The 19,913-nt window shown below is 37.2% G+C and overlaps 1 protein-coding gene across 2 annotated transcripts in view; it reads right to left on the bottom strand.

The window, feature by feature from the left end:
* The window catches only part of Med13 (mediator complex subunit 13), an 89,186-nt gene that overhangs the window by 30,317 nt on the left and 38,956 nt on the right, over positions 1–19,913 (bottom strand). For both annotated transcript variants that reach the window (XM_031354157.1, XM_031354158.1), the window contains exons 10-16: positions 11,170–11,383; positions 9,128–9,206; positions 5,981–6,102; positions 4,984–5,074; positions 4,662–4,876; positions 4,181–4,377; positions 1,887–2,803 (exon numbers count right to left, since the gene is read on the bottom strand). In XM_031354157.1, the coding sequence (XP_031210017.1) occupies positions 1,887–2,803; positions 4,181–4,377; positions 4,662–4,876; positions 4,984–5,074; positions 5,981–6,102; positions 9,128–9,206; positions 11,170–11,383 (1,835 nt within the window). The remainder of the gene's footprint in view (positions 1–1,886; positions 2,804–4,180; positions 4,378–4,661; positions 4,877–4,983; positions 5,075–5,980; positions 6,103–9,127; positions 9,207–11,169; positions 11,384–19,913) is intronic.

A 19,913-nucleotide genomic window follows, 5' to 3' on the forward strand; every position in this document is an offset into this window, starting at 1 on the left:
AGCACACTCTGTAGGTCTACATCTCCATCTATTCTAGAACCTATTACTACTATTTCTATGGCTTCCAGTCTTTTCCAAGCTGCCACTTTCACTGACTGACTATATTCTACTGAAAGTTACTGCTTCTACTCTCAGGTTCCCTCACTTCCTAACCCAGTGATTTTTTTTTTTTTTTTAAAGCTAAAAAGATGGAGTGGTGTCGCTTTCCAATTAAGAATCATTCCCAAGCATTTCAAATAAATGCTAAAGTCATGGCCTAAAAACCCACACCCAGAACCAGGGTAAGAGTACCTGCTGTCAAGCCTTGCAACCTGAGTTCAATACTTGAGCCAACATGATACGAAAAAAGAACCAACTCCTTCCAAATATCCTCTGACTTCAACATTTTCCACAGTACACATGTGCACCCAAACATGGAAGTGCTCACACATAATTTAAGTAAGTGTTTGGGACACCTCTTACACTTCACTGTGTATCAGTCTGACCATCACTCAACATACTTAACACTACCTATGTTTCTAAAACTTACCAAGAGAACTCTGTCCTCAAGGACTTGAAACCACATTGTCTACTAACATTCTCCCCCCCAGTTAACTAGTCTGCTCACTTTTCCCACTTCAAGTAGGCCTCTCTATAAATGTTCCTCCCTCCTCACTAACATCTCTGACCATATTTCTAAAACAGCACATAAGGTTCCTCCCATGCAAACATGCTTTTTGCCCAGCTTTCTCTTCCAGTACTTGTAACTACTACGTAATGCAAGTATGTACTTTCTGTTGTTGTTGTTATGTAACTGTCTCCTCCATTAAATCATAGGCTCAAAAGGACAGGGATTCTCACCTAGGCAGTCAGTACCCTGTGAATGAAAAACCCAATCCACAGGGGGTGGGGCCTACAATATTGATGCTGTATCTGAACTCCATACACACATGCAATCACATGCACCCACACGCACAAGGAAAAACAAACAAAACAATCAAATAAAAATTCAAAACCAGGGGGCTGGTGAGATGGCTCAGCAGGTAAGAGCACTGACTGCTCTTCTGAAGGTCCTGAGTTCGGATCCCAGCAACCACATGGTGGCTCATAACCACCCGTAATGAGATCTGACACCCTCTTCTGGTGCATCTGAAGACAGTTACAGTGAATTGGGCCAGAGCAACAGGGCTAGAGAGGTCCTGAGTTCAATTCCCAACAGCCACACACATGATAGCTCACAGCCATCTGTACAACTACAGTGTACTCATACACATTAAATATATCTTAAAAAAAATAAAGGTAGGGGATCTCTTGAACATTAAATATCCATATGTAAGAGTTATTAAAAAAAAAATCAAAACCAAAGGCTGCTGTGACTGTTCAACAGTGAGCACAATTACTGAGCATAAACAAGGTGCTCTGTGAGTATTTAATGAGATAGCCCAGGCATAGCTTGATAGCGGAGTGCAAGTACCTCAAAAGACAAATTAGATGACTGCAAGAAGCAATCACTAATTTTCTGCCTACTAACATGCAACATGCCTTTTACATTTCTATGTAAGTATATAATTAAAGATGTACAATAACAAAACAGCTAATAAGTCTCACTTTAGGTAACAGTCTTGTTTGTTTTTCTGAGACAGGGTCTCATACAGTCTTGGCTATCCTGATACTCCATATGTAGACTTCCAACTCAGAGAGATCTGCCTGCCTCTGCTGAGATTCAAGGGATAAGCCACCACACCCAGCATGTAGCTGTCTTTAACTGAGGGTTAAGCCCAAACTTCAGCATTTCTATCTGGCCTACATGCTTCTGATAAATTACCCACCCCACCCACCCCACCCCACCCCGGAAAAAAAAGCCAATGTCAAATTCCTGAAAAAAACGATTCCTTTCACAAACTTACCATTTTGCTTGGCCCACGGGTGTAAGCATGAGCTTCTGACAAGTGCTTCATCAACTTTTCCTCCTGACATATTATCCATGAACTGACGCCCATGCTCTAATGCGAGACAGCAGTCACTACAACAATCCCGCTCCTCAACACGCACCCAATTGTTACTTATACCCACTTTGGGAAAAGGATCTTGGTCTGCTGCTCCAAAGGGTGAAAATAAATTAGTGCATTGATCTTGTAGCAGTAATATTAACTCATCAGGCACCTTTTCAGATTCCTTTAGGCTTCCACTAACAGTGTCCACAGAGGAAGCCCTGAGAGCTTCAAAACGTTTTTCTGCTTCTTTCCCACAGTCTGTGTTACGTCCTATGATGTCAAGTTCATCTTCAAGAAATAATCCTGAATTATTTCCAAATTTTCGGTTCATGACAGCACTGAAGCCACAGGTACACCGATACTGTGCTTCTTGAGTTGGGTCTGGAATGTAAACTCCAACATCGGCACCCTTGATATTCATGTTGCAGACACAAATACAGCAACTATCAAAATTACAGTCTTTAAACAAATTCATTACTGATTCTGAAAGGATGAGGTTTACATAAAGACTGTGGGCTTCAGGGATGGAAGGAACAGTTGCAGGTTCAACAGAATTGAGGGGTCTGCATGTAGATGGGGTGGAAGCTGGTGAATACAAGTCTGAATTCTCATACTTGACTGAACCTTGAGCACTAGCAGGCCCACCAGCCCCACGAGGAGTCCTTGGAGTCCTTGGAGTCCTTGGAGTTGGAAACCTAGGGGTGGATGGGGAAGGAAGAATTCCTGCGCCACCATTACTAGGAGGTGCACTGCTCGGAGGCATCCCAAAGGAAGCATGGGTTTGTGGTGTGTAGGCAGGGCCGTAGTCTTGATCCAAATTACTGCCATCACTGTTGTCACCAGGGTAAAAAGAGGAACAAATGCATAAAAGAACGCCTTAATATATAGAATACAAAAAAGCATCCTCCATATGCTTCTAAGCAACACTGAAAATTTCCATATGGTAATCATTACAAGATTACAGGGATTAAGACTTATTTCAGGTTTACTGTGTTCACTATGGGGATTCTTATGAGCTAACTAGAATCAAAATATAATAAGTAATTAGATTCAAGATTATAAAATGAACAGTAACTAGAACTATGGCATGATGTTTAAAATATTTGTTGCATTTTGGTGGGACATAGGTTCAAAGATTTGGTTCCCAGGACCCATATCAGGAAGCTCACAACTGCCTATTAACTCCAATTCCAAGGTGTCTGATGTCCTCTGGTCTCTGTGGGTACCTACATACATGTGGTGCACATGAAGTCATGTAAGGATACACACAAAGCTTTAAGACTAAAAAAAGCATAAATTATCCACATCTAGACAACCATGTTTAATATCTATGAATTTCTAATGCTACAAATATCCATATTTCATTGACTCTAATTGCTGACAGTAAAAAATAAGTTCTGATTTATGGGATGCTTATGTGTTAAAAAGTGGCAATAGTAAGTGTCTTGCTTTGGTCCCCCCCCCAACCCCACCACCCAGGACAGGGTTTCTCTATGTAGCACACCCTGGCTGCCCTGGAACTCACTCTGTAGACAACACTGTCCTTAAATTTGATCATCTGCTTCTGCCTCCAGAGTGCTGGGACTAAAGCCATGCACCACCACCGCCCAGCTGGCAATAGTAATTTTAAAAATGTAACTGGTAATAAAATGCAAAATTTTATGTTACAATGTAAAGTAACTGTAAAAAGTATAAAAATGAGAATGATTTGAAATTACAGACTAAAAGAAAAGATACTTTTAAAATCAAAATATGGTCTATGGTTTCAAATAATTAATCCATCTCTACTATCATGATAAACAAGAATCATTTTATTTATTTACTTAGGCTTTCCAAAAGGAATGTTCTTTTTCCAGCATACAACGTACTTCAAGAAAAACAAAATCTGAGCTGCTGAGATGGCTCAATGGGTAAAAGTACTTGCTGTGTAACCTGAAGACGTTGAGTTCAAACCCCAGATCCCATGTGAAAAAGCTGAGCATGACTAACTAAAGAAGCTATAACCCAGCTCTTGGAAGCCAAAGATGGGCATACTGCAGGAGGGTGCTGGCCAGTCTGCTTAGACAAGACACCAAGTTTCAGGTCCAATGAGAAACTGTGTCTCAACTGAGTAAAGGGGCAATACATGTGGCTCGTAGGCATGCATATTCTCCAATGCCACCCCATGCAAGCATTCAGTATTATAATAACATCATCATCAATCATACCCCTCTTTGATGAATGGCATTGAAGGGCCTGAAGGAAGCAAGTCCAATTTTCCAACAGTCCAGCTCTGCCGGTAAACACACTCTTCTGGCAATTTGATAGGAGGCAGACAATGGCTTGGTAGAGTTTTTAAAGGTGCAAACATGGAACATCCTACTAGAACTTGACAATTTTCAGGCTTATAGACATAAGAAAAATCCTACAATATAAAGAACGTGGACTTTCAGTGCCATATATTCAAGGGACAAAAACAAAGAAACAGAATCAAAGCAACTGTCTTCTTTAGCCTGCTCTTTAAATGGACAAAACTATAAATATTTTCTGTTTCTATTCTTGAATGCATTTTATGTAGTGTTCCCACAATTCCCTCCTTATATTTATTAGCCACAAAACTAAAGTCAACTGTGAAAAGATTCTTGAATACAGCAATTAATCCTATAAGAAAACACAGGGAGGAAATGACTTTTCTAGAAAAATACTTACTTTAATTTCAGATGGTTTGGGGCTACAGAATCCTTCCTCAACCTCGATTCTGAACTGTGTTCCTGCACTAGAGCTATTTCCTTCCAGGACAGTTCCTCCAGGTGCTGTGTCCACACTACAGTATTCTTTGTTATTCATATTCATCGGAGAGAAACCCATAATGTGCTGTTCTAGTGACGGTGGCGTGGGGTACATTTTATGAAGGTCTGCAGTGCCTGTGTGTAATACAACATACATGTTAACAAACTAAAAGAGGCGAGTCTGTGTGTAAAGTGAAGGGACTTGTCGGGAGTAAGCCAGAGCTCAGCTCTGGGACGCTTACTTATGCAAGATAACGGATCCAGATTGCCTGTCTTTGATTCTTTGGAGCTGGCTTTATCATCTGATCCACTTGCTGATTTTTTAGATCCAGGCTATGGGGGAAAAAAACATATTAATCTGAATGCCAAAGTGATCACACAGTATTAATCATTTACATGTAAGTTAAAGGATAAATACTGATCATCAAAAATGGTTTTCTGAATCTATGACAGAGTCAAATATCGTACTAGATAGTTTACAGGTAGATTCATCACTGACATGTATTTGGTAAGTCTCGAAATTAACAGAGAAAAGGGCATCCTCAAGAAAATAACCAAGAACATAAAACCAAATAAAAGGCAAGAAATGTAAAATCAACACCAGAATTCTTTTTTAGCAAAAGATACTCAAAGAATCTGTCCCTTAATTTAAAAGATATTAAGATTTCTTATATAACTAATAACTCCTCTTAATTTTTCTTTAATTTTCACCTTCTTGTCAAAATATTTTTATAGATCTAATACTGAGCATAAGTTCAGGGAGGATTCCTAACAAACCAAGTTTTAGCATCTCTCACCACCAGCAACATTTTTTGTGGGTTTGATTGTTTGTTTTTTTGAGATAGGTAGGGCCTCATGTAACCTAAGTAGGTTTCTCATTTTTATGTAGACTTAGCTGAGTTTGAACTGCCAACTCTTCGGCCTCCCAAGAATGGAGTTTAAAAGCATGTACAACCACATACAGCTCTTACCAATGTTAAGACTGAAGAAAAGAAATTACACGGTAGGGCTCAATGATACTTGATCATCTATCTTTCAAACATACCCACATCAAGATTCGCAGGAAACCATGTTAAGGTGACTTTAACATGAGAGTAAAATCAATCGTGTTTTATTATAAAATATTTTCTACTCTTCAGAGGTAAAATGTAGTACTAAAGTCATAAATCACTTTCAAAACTTGAACTGTTATGAAATCAATGAAATTTAATTTAATCTTAATCATTAAAGGATACTCACTGTTAATTCATCTTCATCAGAATTGAAGAGGTTATCAAGGTCAGTATAAGACACAGCCAGATCTGAGTCATAAATCAAACTGGTTGATGGAGGACGGGCATGATTAATAGGGCGTGGAGCATCTACATATGACAATCAGAAAAAATAAACTGAAAACTCAACTATTAGCCAAGTAGTATTCTACTTAACTAATCAATACAGAAAGCCTGATGCTCACAACAACTCTGCAACATGCTTCTTCCTAGGCTCTTATTTAAAATCTGAAAGTCTTTTCTCAGAAATAAAGTTGTAAATAAACAATAGTACTTTCCCTAGGAAGCTCTGATCATATCATCTACATCATAGTTAAGCTCTGTAAATGTCATAAAAATATGAATGCCACTAGAATGGTAGACTTAGAAGCACATAATTTTTCTTTGTGTGTGTGTTATGTGATGTGATTGAATATGTGCAGATTCACAGGTACCTGTGCACACATTATATGCATAATATGGAAGCCAAAGGTTGGCATGGGGTATCTGCCTTAGTTGCTTCCTAACTTATATACTGACGTATATTCTCCTCTGAATCTAGAGCTCAATGATTCAATGGGTCTAGCTATCCAGCTTTCTCAGGGAATTCCCTGGCTCCTCTTCTCTCATGCTAGAATTTCAGGCAGGCTCCATCACACTTGCCTAACATTTATGTGGCTACTGAGGATCCCAACTATGTTATGCTTGTCCAGTAAACAACTTAAAAGTCAAGCCATCTATCTAGGCCTTTTTCATTTTGAAACAGATGGGTTTATTTAAGCAAATAAGATTGCATATAAGCATCTGAATAAAGATGATAGAATCATGGAATATCAAGCTAATTATGTACGATGAATACATGTTAAGTATCTGCTAAAAAAAAACCCAGAATAAGACTGAAGAGATGGCTCAGCTGTTAAAGGCTAGGCTCACAACCAAAAAAACCCAGAATATTTACAGATAAGAGTGGAGTATCATTACTTGTCTTGAGGCTTGATATCATGCTTTTTTCCATTATTATTTTTTGTGTGTAGGATTCTTAGTGGTTGGGAAGAATAGAGGAGAGAAAATAGAAGATACAAAATAGATACCAAAATAGAATTGGATAGAAGGAATAGGTTCTATTGCTTATAGCATAGAGGAGTGATTGTACTTCAGAATCAACTATTTTGACCTATAATCATACACTAATTAAAAAAAAATAGGTAGGAGGGGTTTAAGGTTCCTAATAAACTAAATACAAAATACCCTGATTTGGCACGATACCACACAGCTGATGAACAACTCAGACTCATGAACTTCTTTGCCAACTCCTGAGTGCTGCGACTACAGCTATGTACCACAAAACCTGGCTCAGTGCCTTGGCCTTCTTACTCAGTACCTCACCAGCTAATGGAGATCTTTTGAGCCTCAACAGGAAGTCCAGGATATTTTTTACTCATCTCAGTACAACATGCCACTAGAAATTTGATAACGACTCCTTCATCAAAGTATCTAAGATGTCACCCACTAATACTTAGAGCCAATAAGCTGCTTCATGAAAGACTACCTGCTCCTAATTTACATTGATTTTTTTTCCTTATTTTCATTTTTTTTCTCAAAATATTAAAACAAAATGTTGCCTTCAAAAAACACATAACAAAAGATAAACTGTGCCTATTCAAAAGCTTAATGTAAATTATACATATTAATATTTATAGTATGCTTAATGTCTGGCAATTACAAAGAAAACAGATATTCGTGGTTTTATTCCAAAAAAAGTACTTATATGAAATGATACATATTAAATAGCTTGATTTAGCACTCTACAATGTCCATAGAAAGCAACAAACTATACATCATAAATATATATACATATGATATATGTTTATATATCAATTTTTTAAATTGTAGATACCTTCTTCACACAGGTCAGATACTTTCAAAGGACTCTTGACTACTATAGCTCTATATTCTGAACATATAAATATGCTTAACTGCCAAGCAGTGGGTAGCACAGGCCTTTAATCCCAGGAGGCAGATCTCTGAGTTCAAGGCCAGCCAGGGTTACACAGAGAAACTGTTTCAAAACAAACAAACAAACAAACAAAACAAAACAAAAAACAAAAAGCTGAACTAATAGTATCAGAAAAAGAATCCCTAGTTGGGTGTGGCAGCACAGCATGCAATCCCAGTACTTAGGACATCTTCACCATGCAGAATGGTAGAAGCCAGCAAAGGCTACAGAGATCACGTCACCAAAAAATTAAAAACAAAGCTGAAAGAACAACAACAAAAAGTAGAAGAAAAGAAAAAAAGAAAATGTTCTCTTATACATTCAAGCCATGAGAAGAATCAAAAAGTTTTATAAGTTTAATTTAAAAAACTGAGTTCTTCAGGCCAGGTATGGTGGCATACACCTGTAATCCCAGTGACACTCAAGTGCTCAAGAGCTGAGAAATGAGATCAGCTTGGACTATGTGAAAGGAAACTCTCTTAAAATAAAAGATAATCTAACCCCCCCCAAAAAAAAACCCTAATTATTGAGTTTTCAGATCAGAAGAATCTTTAGGCAATGATCACCTCTCACTACACAGACCTATTTCTAACTATGAAAAAAAGGAAAACATTCCAACGATTTACATTTGATCTTGTTCTTTGTTTGTTTGGGTTTTCGAGACAGGATTTTCTCTATGTAGCCCTGGCTGTCCTAGAACTCAACTCTGTACACCAGGCTAGGTTGAACTCAGAGATCTGCCTGCTTCTGCCTCTAGGAGTGCTGGGATTAAAGGTGTGTGCCACCATGCTCAATAATACTTGGTCTCCATTAGCCAAAAGCCAATAAGCTATACATCTCAATTTCTAACAAAAATGCTATCATCTGACCTTACTTCTTCAAATACAATATAAACAATAAATAGAACCATCCGATGAAATATATTGTGCAAAAAGATTATTTAAAAATCCAACAGTGTCACACCAGGCTAGGCAATAGGTGTCTCTACCCATGGAGCCATCTCACCAGCCCCAGATGAGTATTTTCATTACCCATACTTCATAAGGTTTTGACTTTTAAAGAACAGGTAATTTTCCTAAACCATATACTCAAATCATCACTGGAATGAATGTATAAGTCATGATTAGAAAGAAGTTTTACCTTGCTTAGAGGGACTAAATAATGACATAGCATCTTCTTCGTGTGATAACACTGTGACAGCAGATGTCCCATCGTCCACCTGAAACAGTGTTATAGATTAGGCAGTGCTGTATATTTTACCAACAATAAAAACCTATCCATTCTTGAGTAGCTTTGTATCAAACATTCTTATAAATAAATGTACTAAATGCATTACCACCAATTCTTGTGATGCTTTGGAGTCAGGAAGTTGCATTTGAAAAAAAGGCTTAATGTAGATCAAGCTCACCCTCATATTTGTCTCGTCCTGCCTCAGTCTCCCACACACTAGACTAGAAAGCACACACCACTATACTTGTGTGTGGCTTGTTACTCTTCTATTGTTTAGTTTGGTTGGCTTGGGATTTTTGTTTTAAGACAGGATCTCTGCCTGGCTAGGAACTTGCCATGTAGACCAGGCTAGTCTCACATTCAGAGAGATCCTCGTGCCTCAGCCTCTTGAATGCTAGGACTAAACATGTATGCCATTACATTTAGCTATCACTAATTCTTTTTTTGTTTTGTTTTGTTTTTTTTTGTTTTTTCAAGACAGGGTTTTCTCTGTATAGCCCTGGCTGTCCTGGAACTCACTCTGTAGACCGCCTGCCTCTGCCTCCCAAGTGTTGGGATTACAGGCGTGTACTACCACCACTGCCCAGCTGCTATCACTAATTCTTAAAGTAAGCAATTAGTGTGTTCACCTTACACATCAATCATTTAATTCACGGGGATGCTAAGGAATCTGCCACAGGAACCATGGCTGATGGTGTGAACTGGAACTTTTGACATAGTATAGATTTGCCGAGTCTGTGTTGAGTTTGAATTGTGAATATACCCTTCCCAAATACTACTTGTTTCATATTTACAAACAGATAAGACTAAGTAACTGGCATATAGTATAGCTAGGTCAAACTCTGTGAAATGAACTGCTTTGTAGTAAACACTGGACCATTTAATACATTTAGTTTTCAATGCTTATATTTTATATTTACTGCCAAATTCTTAAGTTATTTATTTCTTAATAGATCCTTGAGTACCTAAATACCTGAGTACTTTAATCATATGCATAGTTTTAATTACAGTGTGTATGTGTGTGTCTGTGCCATACCATGAGTGTGGAGCTCAAAGAACAACTTAAAGGAGATGTCTCTTTCCATGGTGTAGGACAGGGCTCTAACTCAGGACTCTCAGGCTAGGCAGCAGGTGTTTTAATCCATCTCACCGAGACAGGGTTTCTCTGTGTAGGCTTGGCTGTCCTGGAACTCACTCTGTAGACCAGGCTGGCCTCGAACTCAGAAATCTGCCTGCCTCTGCCTCCCAAGTCCTGGGATTATAGGCGTGCGCCACCACCGCCCAGCCCCACATGATACTTTAGTTACCCATACTCTATAAAGTTTTTGCTTTTAAGAAGAAGGTAATCTTGCTAAATCACATACTCAAAACTATCCCACATTTTATAAACCTAGCACCAAAATAGTGTACTTAAATGTTCTAATTCTGACCGAAGTTAATATACTCCTCATCTGATATGAAAATACAACAACAATAATCTTTCCATCATCAGAAACTAAGTCACAGTGTGCCACATACCTGATCTACCCATGGTCGCATAAACATATTTACATAAATATGATCTATCTTTCTATTCTAAAAGAATGGGTGGGTTGCGTAAAGCAGAGGTTCTGAGTTCAATTCCCAGCAACCACATGGCGGCTCACAACCCTCTGTAATGGAGTCTGATGCCCTCTTCTGATGTGTCTGAAGACAGCTACAGTGGACTCATGAATAAAATAAAAAAATCTTAAATAATAATAATAATAATAATAATAATAATAATAATAATAATAATAATAAATGAGTGGGGCCGAGCATATAGCTCAGTGATATACAGTGCTTGCCCAGTATTGCCAAGGTATTCAATAACCAATACCACCAAAAGAAAAGCAAGCAGTGCCTGAGTGTGACATCAGATGTGCAGTACACTGCAATGTGCACACTAATAGGACAGAAGCTCTCTTACTCACCTTGTGTTTCTTCCCAGCTTCTCTCTCGCTATTTTGTCTATCTTTTTTATCAGTAAAAATGAATTCCTCATCTCCTTCAACAAATGCATATGGATCAATTTTAGGTTCTTGTTCTGTATCAGATGCTATTGCTGAAAGATACTGATTTTTAATTTGATATTGCTGGACTATTTCATCAGAAACTTTTAAAGGCTTCTTACACTGCACCATTAACCTGCATAGAAAACATAGTTAGAAAATTAGTATTTGTTATCCAAACAAGCATTTGAAAATTCTAAAACAATTTTAAGTGTCGTTTAAAATTACTCATAGTATTTATCCCATAATTTCCAATTTAACAAACAAAACTGAGGTCATATGGATTTATTTTAACCTCAATCTTAACAAAAGAAAGATGAAAGTAAAACCCAGGTCTCCGCATACTATCCTTCCAGCGGAACAAGCTACCTTTTAATCATGTGCCCTGTTTTCAAGTTCTCCAGCACAGTGACTTGTCCAAAGCCTGGCACTGAGGGGAATCTTCAACTACACACGCAGAAGTAACTATCAAAGTGGGAGTCTCATAGACAAGATAGTCTTATAGAATTTGTATAAGGAAAATAATTATCCTTTTCTTACTGCAAAGGATACATTTTAAGCTTAAAGTTTTAAGGTCTTATTTCTACTTTATGAAAATAACATTATTACTATTAATAATGAGGTCAACAAAACAAAATAAAAGCAACAGTTCACACGGTAACTTGGTTTTCTTCCTGCTGCACAGGAAGATAGATTTGTATGTTACCTGGTTGGAAACAGTGACTTAAAAAAAAGTATGCTCCCACTTGTAATCTAATAAAACAACAAAGGCACACAAAACCAGAGAAAGGACAGCAGAGAAATTCAAATGATAAACAAGAGGAAGCTAATATATCAAAGAAATCTAGGCCTTAGATTTTAAGGCTAAAAGATGGGAGGAGCCACAACAAGACAACCTTGGGCAAACCCTGTGAAGCCTCAGGACCCATACTTCTAAACTTCAATGTTCACTGTTTATATTCCAGACCAGAATGTGAATACAAAATCGTAACTTCCAGTGAATAAAGTACGTTAAAACTTCAAAATTCCTTTTCTCTCGGGTTTACAAACCTCAAGTTGTCAACCTCAGAACAAGGCAGCCAGGCTTCTAGTAAGAACATTTTCACAGCACCAAAGTCTGTAATACTCAAGTTAATCTCCCACCACCTCACTCTTCTTTTCCTCTCCAACTTCATCTGCTTCTACTCCACATCCTCTGCTTCCAGGGACTTCTTTGATGTTCCTCACAAGGACACACACCACCCTGACTGTTGTTCCTTTGGCTTGCAACGTTTATCGGCCCATCTCCTTTACTTCCTCCAGTGCTTTGTTTAAATGTCACCGATTTAAAACTGTCTTACCCTGGCACTGTAGCCAAACCCCCTGGGGGCAGTTATCTTCAAACATATTATATACTACATTACTCCTTCAAACTCTCATTCTCATTAGAATAAAAGCCCCACAAAGTCTGAGATCCTTTCTTGGTTCACTGAATCATCTCTAATACTGAAGGAATGCTAAAACACAAGGTAAGTAGTTATTAATATTTAATAATAACTGAGATGTAAACAAAGCACAAAACTAAACTAATTAGCATTAGTATCTTGTACTGTAAAGTAAACCATTCTTTTTACATTAGAAAGCACTGAGATGCCATGGTCATACAGGCAATTCCAGCACTCCAGTCAGATCTCATCTCAAATACATACACCCTCAGCAGCCACTGATGCCACTCACCATCTCCTCTGAACACTTAAACAAAAATTATGTACAGTTTGGAGCAGTAAATTATTTCCCAGACTGTAAGCTGTATGAATGACATCAAGCCTCAATCTATTATTAATACCTAGCACTGCCTCCACTTGGTTCCCTACAAAGTGAAATAGTCTGTCAAAATAAAAGCCAGTGTTTCCTGAATGTTTTATCAGATGCTCAAGCAATGACTACTATTCTAAAGATACTAGACAAATCCCCAAATCTAACAATCCAAGTCTACAGTTTCATAAAAACACACTTGTGGCACAACTGTCAATGGAGATATATTAATTACTCATTAAGACAGTTCTTTCTATAAACAGATGAACATTTATATCTGAAAAGTAACTTTGCCTCATCACATTCAACCTTGAATAACTTTGCTAAAAACTGTTGAATATGCAAATATGAATATTTTTAACATAGCATTTAATTTGTTATGCTCTTTTCTAGTAAAAATCATCTTCTATGATGGATATAAAGGGTGGTCTCTAAGTGATTAGAATTACCTAGCAACAAATAGTTTGCACCAAGGTCACTTAGTGGCAAAGATACCAATTAAAACTTAAGCACTAGACTATTCATCTTCTAATACCTACCCGGATGGTAAAGGATAACGAAATCCCCTGCACCTAGACTGAATGACACTACAGATCCATGAAAATTAAGAAATCTTCTCTTTCTTATCAAGCCATCCTTTGGCAGAAGCTAAAAGACTGGCACATTGTTTAAATACATAATTATTAAACTGTTGTGCAGTAACATTATTAAAAGGAGTGAACATACTGCACAGAGCTCATTAAAAGTAAAAAAGAGTAAACCAAGTGCACTGCCAAAAGACAAATGTTTTCTTATTTTATTGAAGTGATCTTGGAGACATTGGCATATGCAAAAATTTTAAATGTATTCATTAATATCAAGTCACAACAAAGTTAATATAAAATAACATTATACATTCTATATTAAAATCTTTGTAAAAGTAAAATTTCTAAAGTGTCAGATTCAAACAAATTATCATGTCTCTATCCAAATATATAGTACACAGAAGATTTTCTGGATATAAATAATACCTCTCCTTTCCTAAAAGGAACTTTCACATAGATCCAAATTACTAACTACAAAGATAATTTCAATTAGATACAAAACTAAATACAAACTGGAAGATTGGGTACAATAATGACAGGAAGCATTGAAAAGCCAAAACTAGGAAATAAATTGCCTGTATAGTTTTCATTAATTGTATCTCCTTCCTCTAAGATAACAGCACTCTCTTGATATGCACTCACATAAAACTTTTATGTCTTTATTCAAAAGAATTCTTCCAGACAAGGTTTGACACAATATGCATTAACAATTATAAGAGATAAGCTAAAAGGAGGAAATGTTAAAAACAGAAGAACTGAATGTCTCAAAATCCTCCCACTTTTAAATGGTACTAGCCCTAGTACCATCTCCATATTCAGAAACAATCCTTGAGCTGTCAAAAGCATAATTTTATTGCATTAAAGTAAATAGCAAACAGAATTCTTAAAAGGTTTGAATACAGTGAAATGAAAACAACTTTATCACAGGCTTCTTTCTATGAAACAATCAAAACTACTGTTTTCAGAGATCAAATAATGCATTTTATAACTATATACATACAATAAATATCTGGTGGATCTAATATAACACAGGAGTTCTTCTGATGACTATAATTTAAAAATTCTAATGTATCCTAACTATAGAAAAAAATGTGAAGAGCTAGGCTCAAGCAAGTTTTCTTTGTTCAGGGTTTAGAAACACCATCTAAATAAAAATAGCAGATTGTTTTTATGCATCTACAAATTCCATTAAAACATGCTAAGTCCTTTTTTAAAATATCAAAACAACCATGTTTCTTGGCATGAATTTTTCTATCTTTAAAATTTTGGATTTGTTAGTTTGGTTTGAGCAGGGTTTCTCTATGTATCCTGCGCTGTTCTGAAACTTGCAATATAGACAAGGCTGTGTTCAAACTCAGAGAGATTTGCCTGCCTCTGCTTACCAATTACTAGAATTAAAAATGTGCACTGCACAAAGGCTATCTTTAAGTTTTAAATCCCTAGGCCAGAGGTGTTAAGAGTATACACATAATACTAGCACTCAGGAAACAAGAGGCAAAGAAAGGCAAGAGGCAGGCAGGTTCAAAGGTACCAAGACTTTCCTTGTCTCAAAAAAAAAAAAAAAAAAAAACTAACTAAATAACCTACACAATTTAAAAAGTCATTGGCCTCTATTCTAAAACAGTTTTAGTCATAACTATCAAATTGAAAATAACCAGGAAGAAAATAAAGATATTCACCACAGATGTATACACCTTGCATATGGGATATGCTATAGTGCTATATATCCCCCAACTCTAACTTTCTCCTAGTAAATTCCAACAAATTAGAAAAGGAATCATAATTCAACATAGCTCATGAAAACGTTCTCACAAAGTACTATGCATGAAAGTTTAAGAATGCAGTTTTACTGAGAAATAATTAACTATATTACTCTGTACTAGTTAGTTAAGCAGCCAAAACTATTAAAACTGTAGAATACTGGGGTTTGAGTAATGACTCAGCTGTTAAGAGTACCACAGCTTAAGGCTGCTCTTCCACAGGTTATGAGTTTGATCCCCAGCACCCACAAGGAAGCTCACAATCATCTTCAACTCCAGTCCCAGGGAGATCTGATATCCAATTTAACCAGAAAAAAACTGGAGAACATTAAGAGCAATGCTTCCCTCGTTTACCCATTCTGTTTCAGACCCCAGAGTAGCCTCTAATTCTCTATGTATTCAAGGATACCAAGAATTCCTTTTCTTCTGGCTTCCGTCTTGTGAGTTAAGATTACACATGTACACCACCATACTTGATTTTTTAATGCAGTACTGAGGATTGAGCCCAGCTTCAAGCACACTACCAAGCAAGCACCCTTCCAACTGAGCTCATCCACAGCTCTCTTGTATCCGCCCACCTATGGGGGCATAGTGCCACACTGAAGCACCAACAGTAAACACCATTTCTTTATACCAAATGGAAACAGAAATTTTAAGCTTCTCAAACTGATAATTATCCTTGACGGCACAGACCTATAAAAGGCAACACTCATAAAGAAAATAATTCTTCAGATGCATTCCTTCCCTGCCACGTCTACGCCTCACATTATTAACACATGTTCTAAAGTCCTATTTTTGCAGTGTCCATGTCTTATATACACATAGCTAAAGTCATAAAGGACAGATCAAGAGTATGCTGATCCCGCTCCAGGATATAAACAGGTACTTATTATATCATCTAGTTAATGACCAGAAATCACAATGTATAAGATCATGGATGCATGCATGTACCATATGCCTAAGATCTAAAGTTTGTAATATATCTAGAGACTCTTTTCAATCACTATATATATATGCATATATATATGTATGTATATATATATATTTCCCCTTCCTTTATAAGGATGTCATTATTTAACTATTCACTAAGATCTTACTTTTTAAATTTATCAGTTGTTTCAAGGCACTTTTACTTTGAAAAACAATTTCATCTATAATGTCCATATTTCTTCCCGTTCTTCTTGTTCCTAATTCCCTAGTAAAGACAAATAATTTGCAGTCTTAAGCTGTTTAAAAACATGTCAAACTGCAAGGTGGTAGAGAAGTATACCTTTAATCCCAGCATTTGGGAGGCAGAGGCAGGTGGATCTCTGAGTTTGAGGCCAGCCTGGTATTCAAAGCAAGTTCCAGGAACAACAAGCTACACAGAGAAATCCTATCTCAAAAATCTGTAAACAAACAAACAAGAAAGAAAGAATTTCTATGTTCCTACAAAGAGACATTGTTAACAGGCCAGGAGTTGTGTGATAAACCTTTAATCCGAGCACTCACAGAGGCAGAAGCAGGTAGGTAAATCTCTATGAGTTAGTTCACGAGCAACCTGCTAAGTTCCAGGACAGTCAGAATTGCATAGAAGAAAAACTGTGTTAACAACTCATCCAAAAAAATTAGGTTGTTGAGATGCAATCAAAAGACCATAATAGTGAATCATAAACTTGTTTCAGTAAGGGATACCATCTGTCTCTACTTTTTACCACATCCTATAATGAGATTAAATGTTCTGATCATTCAAATTATCAACTAAGAGTATTAATGCCAGGTACTGAATTAACAAGTCCTTCTAAAAAGACCGGGTTTAACAGCAACATCAATGATCAAGCCAGATATTTCACAAGTGGCTTGGGGGACTAAAATTGTACAACTAACTCTCTCACACTTTCTCATTTTTTGTTTGTTTTGTTTTGTTTTTCCAAGACAGGATTTCATTCTGAAGCCTTGACTGTCCTGGAACTCACTCTGTAGACCAGGCTGGCCTCGAACTCAGAAATCCACCTGCCTCTGCCTCCCAAGTGCTGGGATTAAAGGCGTGTGCCACCACCGCAGGGCTCTGCTCTTACTTCTAACCTACCAAGTGCAAAACTACTGTACTTCATAAATGCTTCAGAGTAAACACAGAAACAAAACCTGTTATGTAACCTTACGTGACATCTATCATCATGCTACAACAACAAGGCTTAGAACTAAAGAGGAATTCTGACAGAATACAGTTTCCTATCTGGTACAACAACAAAAAAAGATATATAATTCCACAAAATAAAAAATTAAATTTGCTTAAATAAAACCAACAACAAACCTTTTATTCAAGTTTGTTTGTTTGGTTTTCCCTTTTCTATGACTGAGGGGCATGGGAGGATTCCAGAACTAGGCAGAAGTAGAAATCTGTTCTGTCCTGAACTCACATAACCATGACGCGGTACCAGTCTACTGGGCATGCTGTGTTTTTACTTCACACTTCTTCTCATTTGTATTCAATGAGAAAAATGTCAAGTAATTTTTTAACAGATTCTGAGGTTAAATGTTATAAGCTTAAGCAACCAATACATGTGTTTAAAGCTATGGCCAGAATTCTTAGATCTTATTATGAATATAATGTGCCCATAGAAACTCATTCCCGAAGTTTTCTAATGTAAAAATATTCGTATCACTACATTTCTACGGTAAGTAAAAAAAATCCAACCTGGAAAGGAAAAAAAGATGTGGAACAGTAAAGTGTCTAGCCATATTATCACCTGATTCATGCAAACATCTGTGGGATCTCTACAACATACACAGGTTACTCTAGGTGTAAGTCTACCTCAATACCCTGTGTGTTCTTGTGTTAGAGAAGCAGAGCAGTAAACAAGAGTCCCTGCCCTTGGAGAGCTTACATTTTAACAAGGAAAAGACTCCAATAACAAATACATAATTTCAGATATAACTTGGACAGAATAATAAGAAAAATTTCCAACAACTCTCAAGCAACACTAAATAATAAAAGTAAATGGTTCTCTGATTCTCTAATGTAATCTGAACAACCATGAGGCATGAGCCTGGCCTGTCTGCCTGCCTGCCTTCTTTCTTTCTTCTTTCTTTCTTTTTGGCCTGCCTGCCTTCTTTCTTTTTCCTTCCTTCCTTCCTTCCTTCCTTCCTTCCTTCCTTTCTTCCTTTCTTCCTAAAGAAGATAATTGTAGCTAAATCAGAAAGCAAGTAGAAGATAGGGTAAATGTTGCTTAGCAGTTCAGGAATGCAAATTCAAGATCCTATCTCACCCTAGTCAGAATAGCTATCCAAAAACAGTGGGGAGGGACAACAAATGCTGGCAAGGATATGGGGAAACGAACACTTACTTACTTCTAGTATAAGCATGATGGAAATCTCATAAAGGTTCCTCAAAAAAACTAAAAGTACAGCGATCATATGTGATCCATCAAGATACTCACCCACGTGTGTTTATAACAGAATAATTACTAAACAAAAGCCAGCAAATTATGGCAGCTTACACATCCATCAATGAATAATAAAGTATGATACAAACATAATGAAATTTTATACAACCATTAAAGAAAGCGAAATCATGAATTTGCAGGAAAATGGACAGAACTAGAAATCATTATGTTAAGCAAAATAATTGCGATTCAGAAAGAGGGGGGCTATCTTCTTACAATGGAATGTGTGTGTTTGTGTGTATGTGTATTCATTTATGTATATATGTGTGTAGGTCATGAAGCTAAAAAAAGATCATGAGGTGAGAAAGAGATCTTAGGGAGAAAAGTTTTAGTAATGAAATACATGATTTAAAAAACAAAAACGAGAGGCTACTATCCAGAGAAAGGGAACCAGCCAGAGATGGACGGCGCAGGGAAGGGCAGTGGTGGGAGCTATTGACAAAGGATGATGACATCATGGTATGAAAATGCCATAAGGAAACACATTCCTTTGTACTTAACTTCTTAAAAAGACTGCACTTCCAGGCATCACTTCTACAGTTTGTTACTAGACAAGTTTCTCTGACTGTATAGAGCACCAAGACCACAAAAGAGAAATGAACCATTCTTTACTGAGTGTGAATCCAGCTCTAGGTGCTGCTCCTGCTTCCCAGTGTTATAGAAGAACTGTGATCAACTGCCAGTACCCACATAGCGGTTCACAGCCTTGGGTTCCAAAGGATTCTAAGGGTACTAGGCTTGCATGTGTTGTAGGCTGAAATGTTCCATGCACACAAAGCAAAACAAACAAAAACAAAAACAAAACCACCAAGCACTGGGGCTATTGCTCAATAACAGAATGCTTGCCTGGAATACACCCAGCACTGGATTTGATGCCCAGGAAAAATAAAAAGATACAGGTAAAACAAAAAGAAAAAGGAGGACGTGTACAATCTTAAGCAACTAATAAAATCAAATACATCATGTAACATTAAGACTAATAGTGGGGTGGAGAGATGGCCAATGGTTAAAAACACTGGCTGCTCTTTCAGAACACAGGAGTTCAATCCCCAACATCACATGGCAGCTCACAACTGTCTGCAACTCCAGTTCCAGGAGATGCA

Source organism: Mastomys coucha, unplaced genomic scaffold (assembly GCF_008632895.1).
Source record: "Mastomys coucha isolate ucsf_1 unplaced genomic scaffold, UCSF_Mcou_1 pScaffold5, whole genome shotgun sequence".
NCBI lineage: Eukaryota > Metazoa > Chordata > Mammalia > Rodentia > Muridae > Mastomys > Mastomys coucha.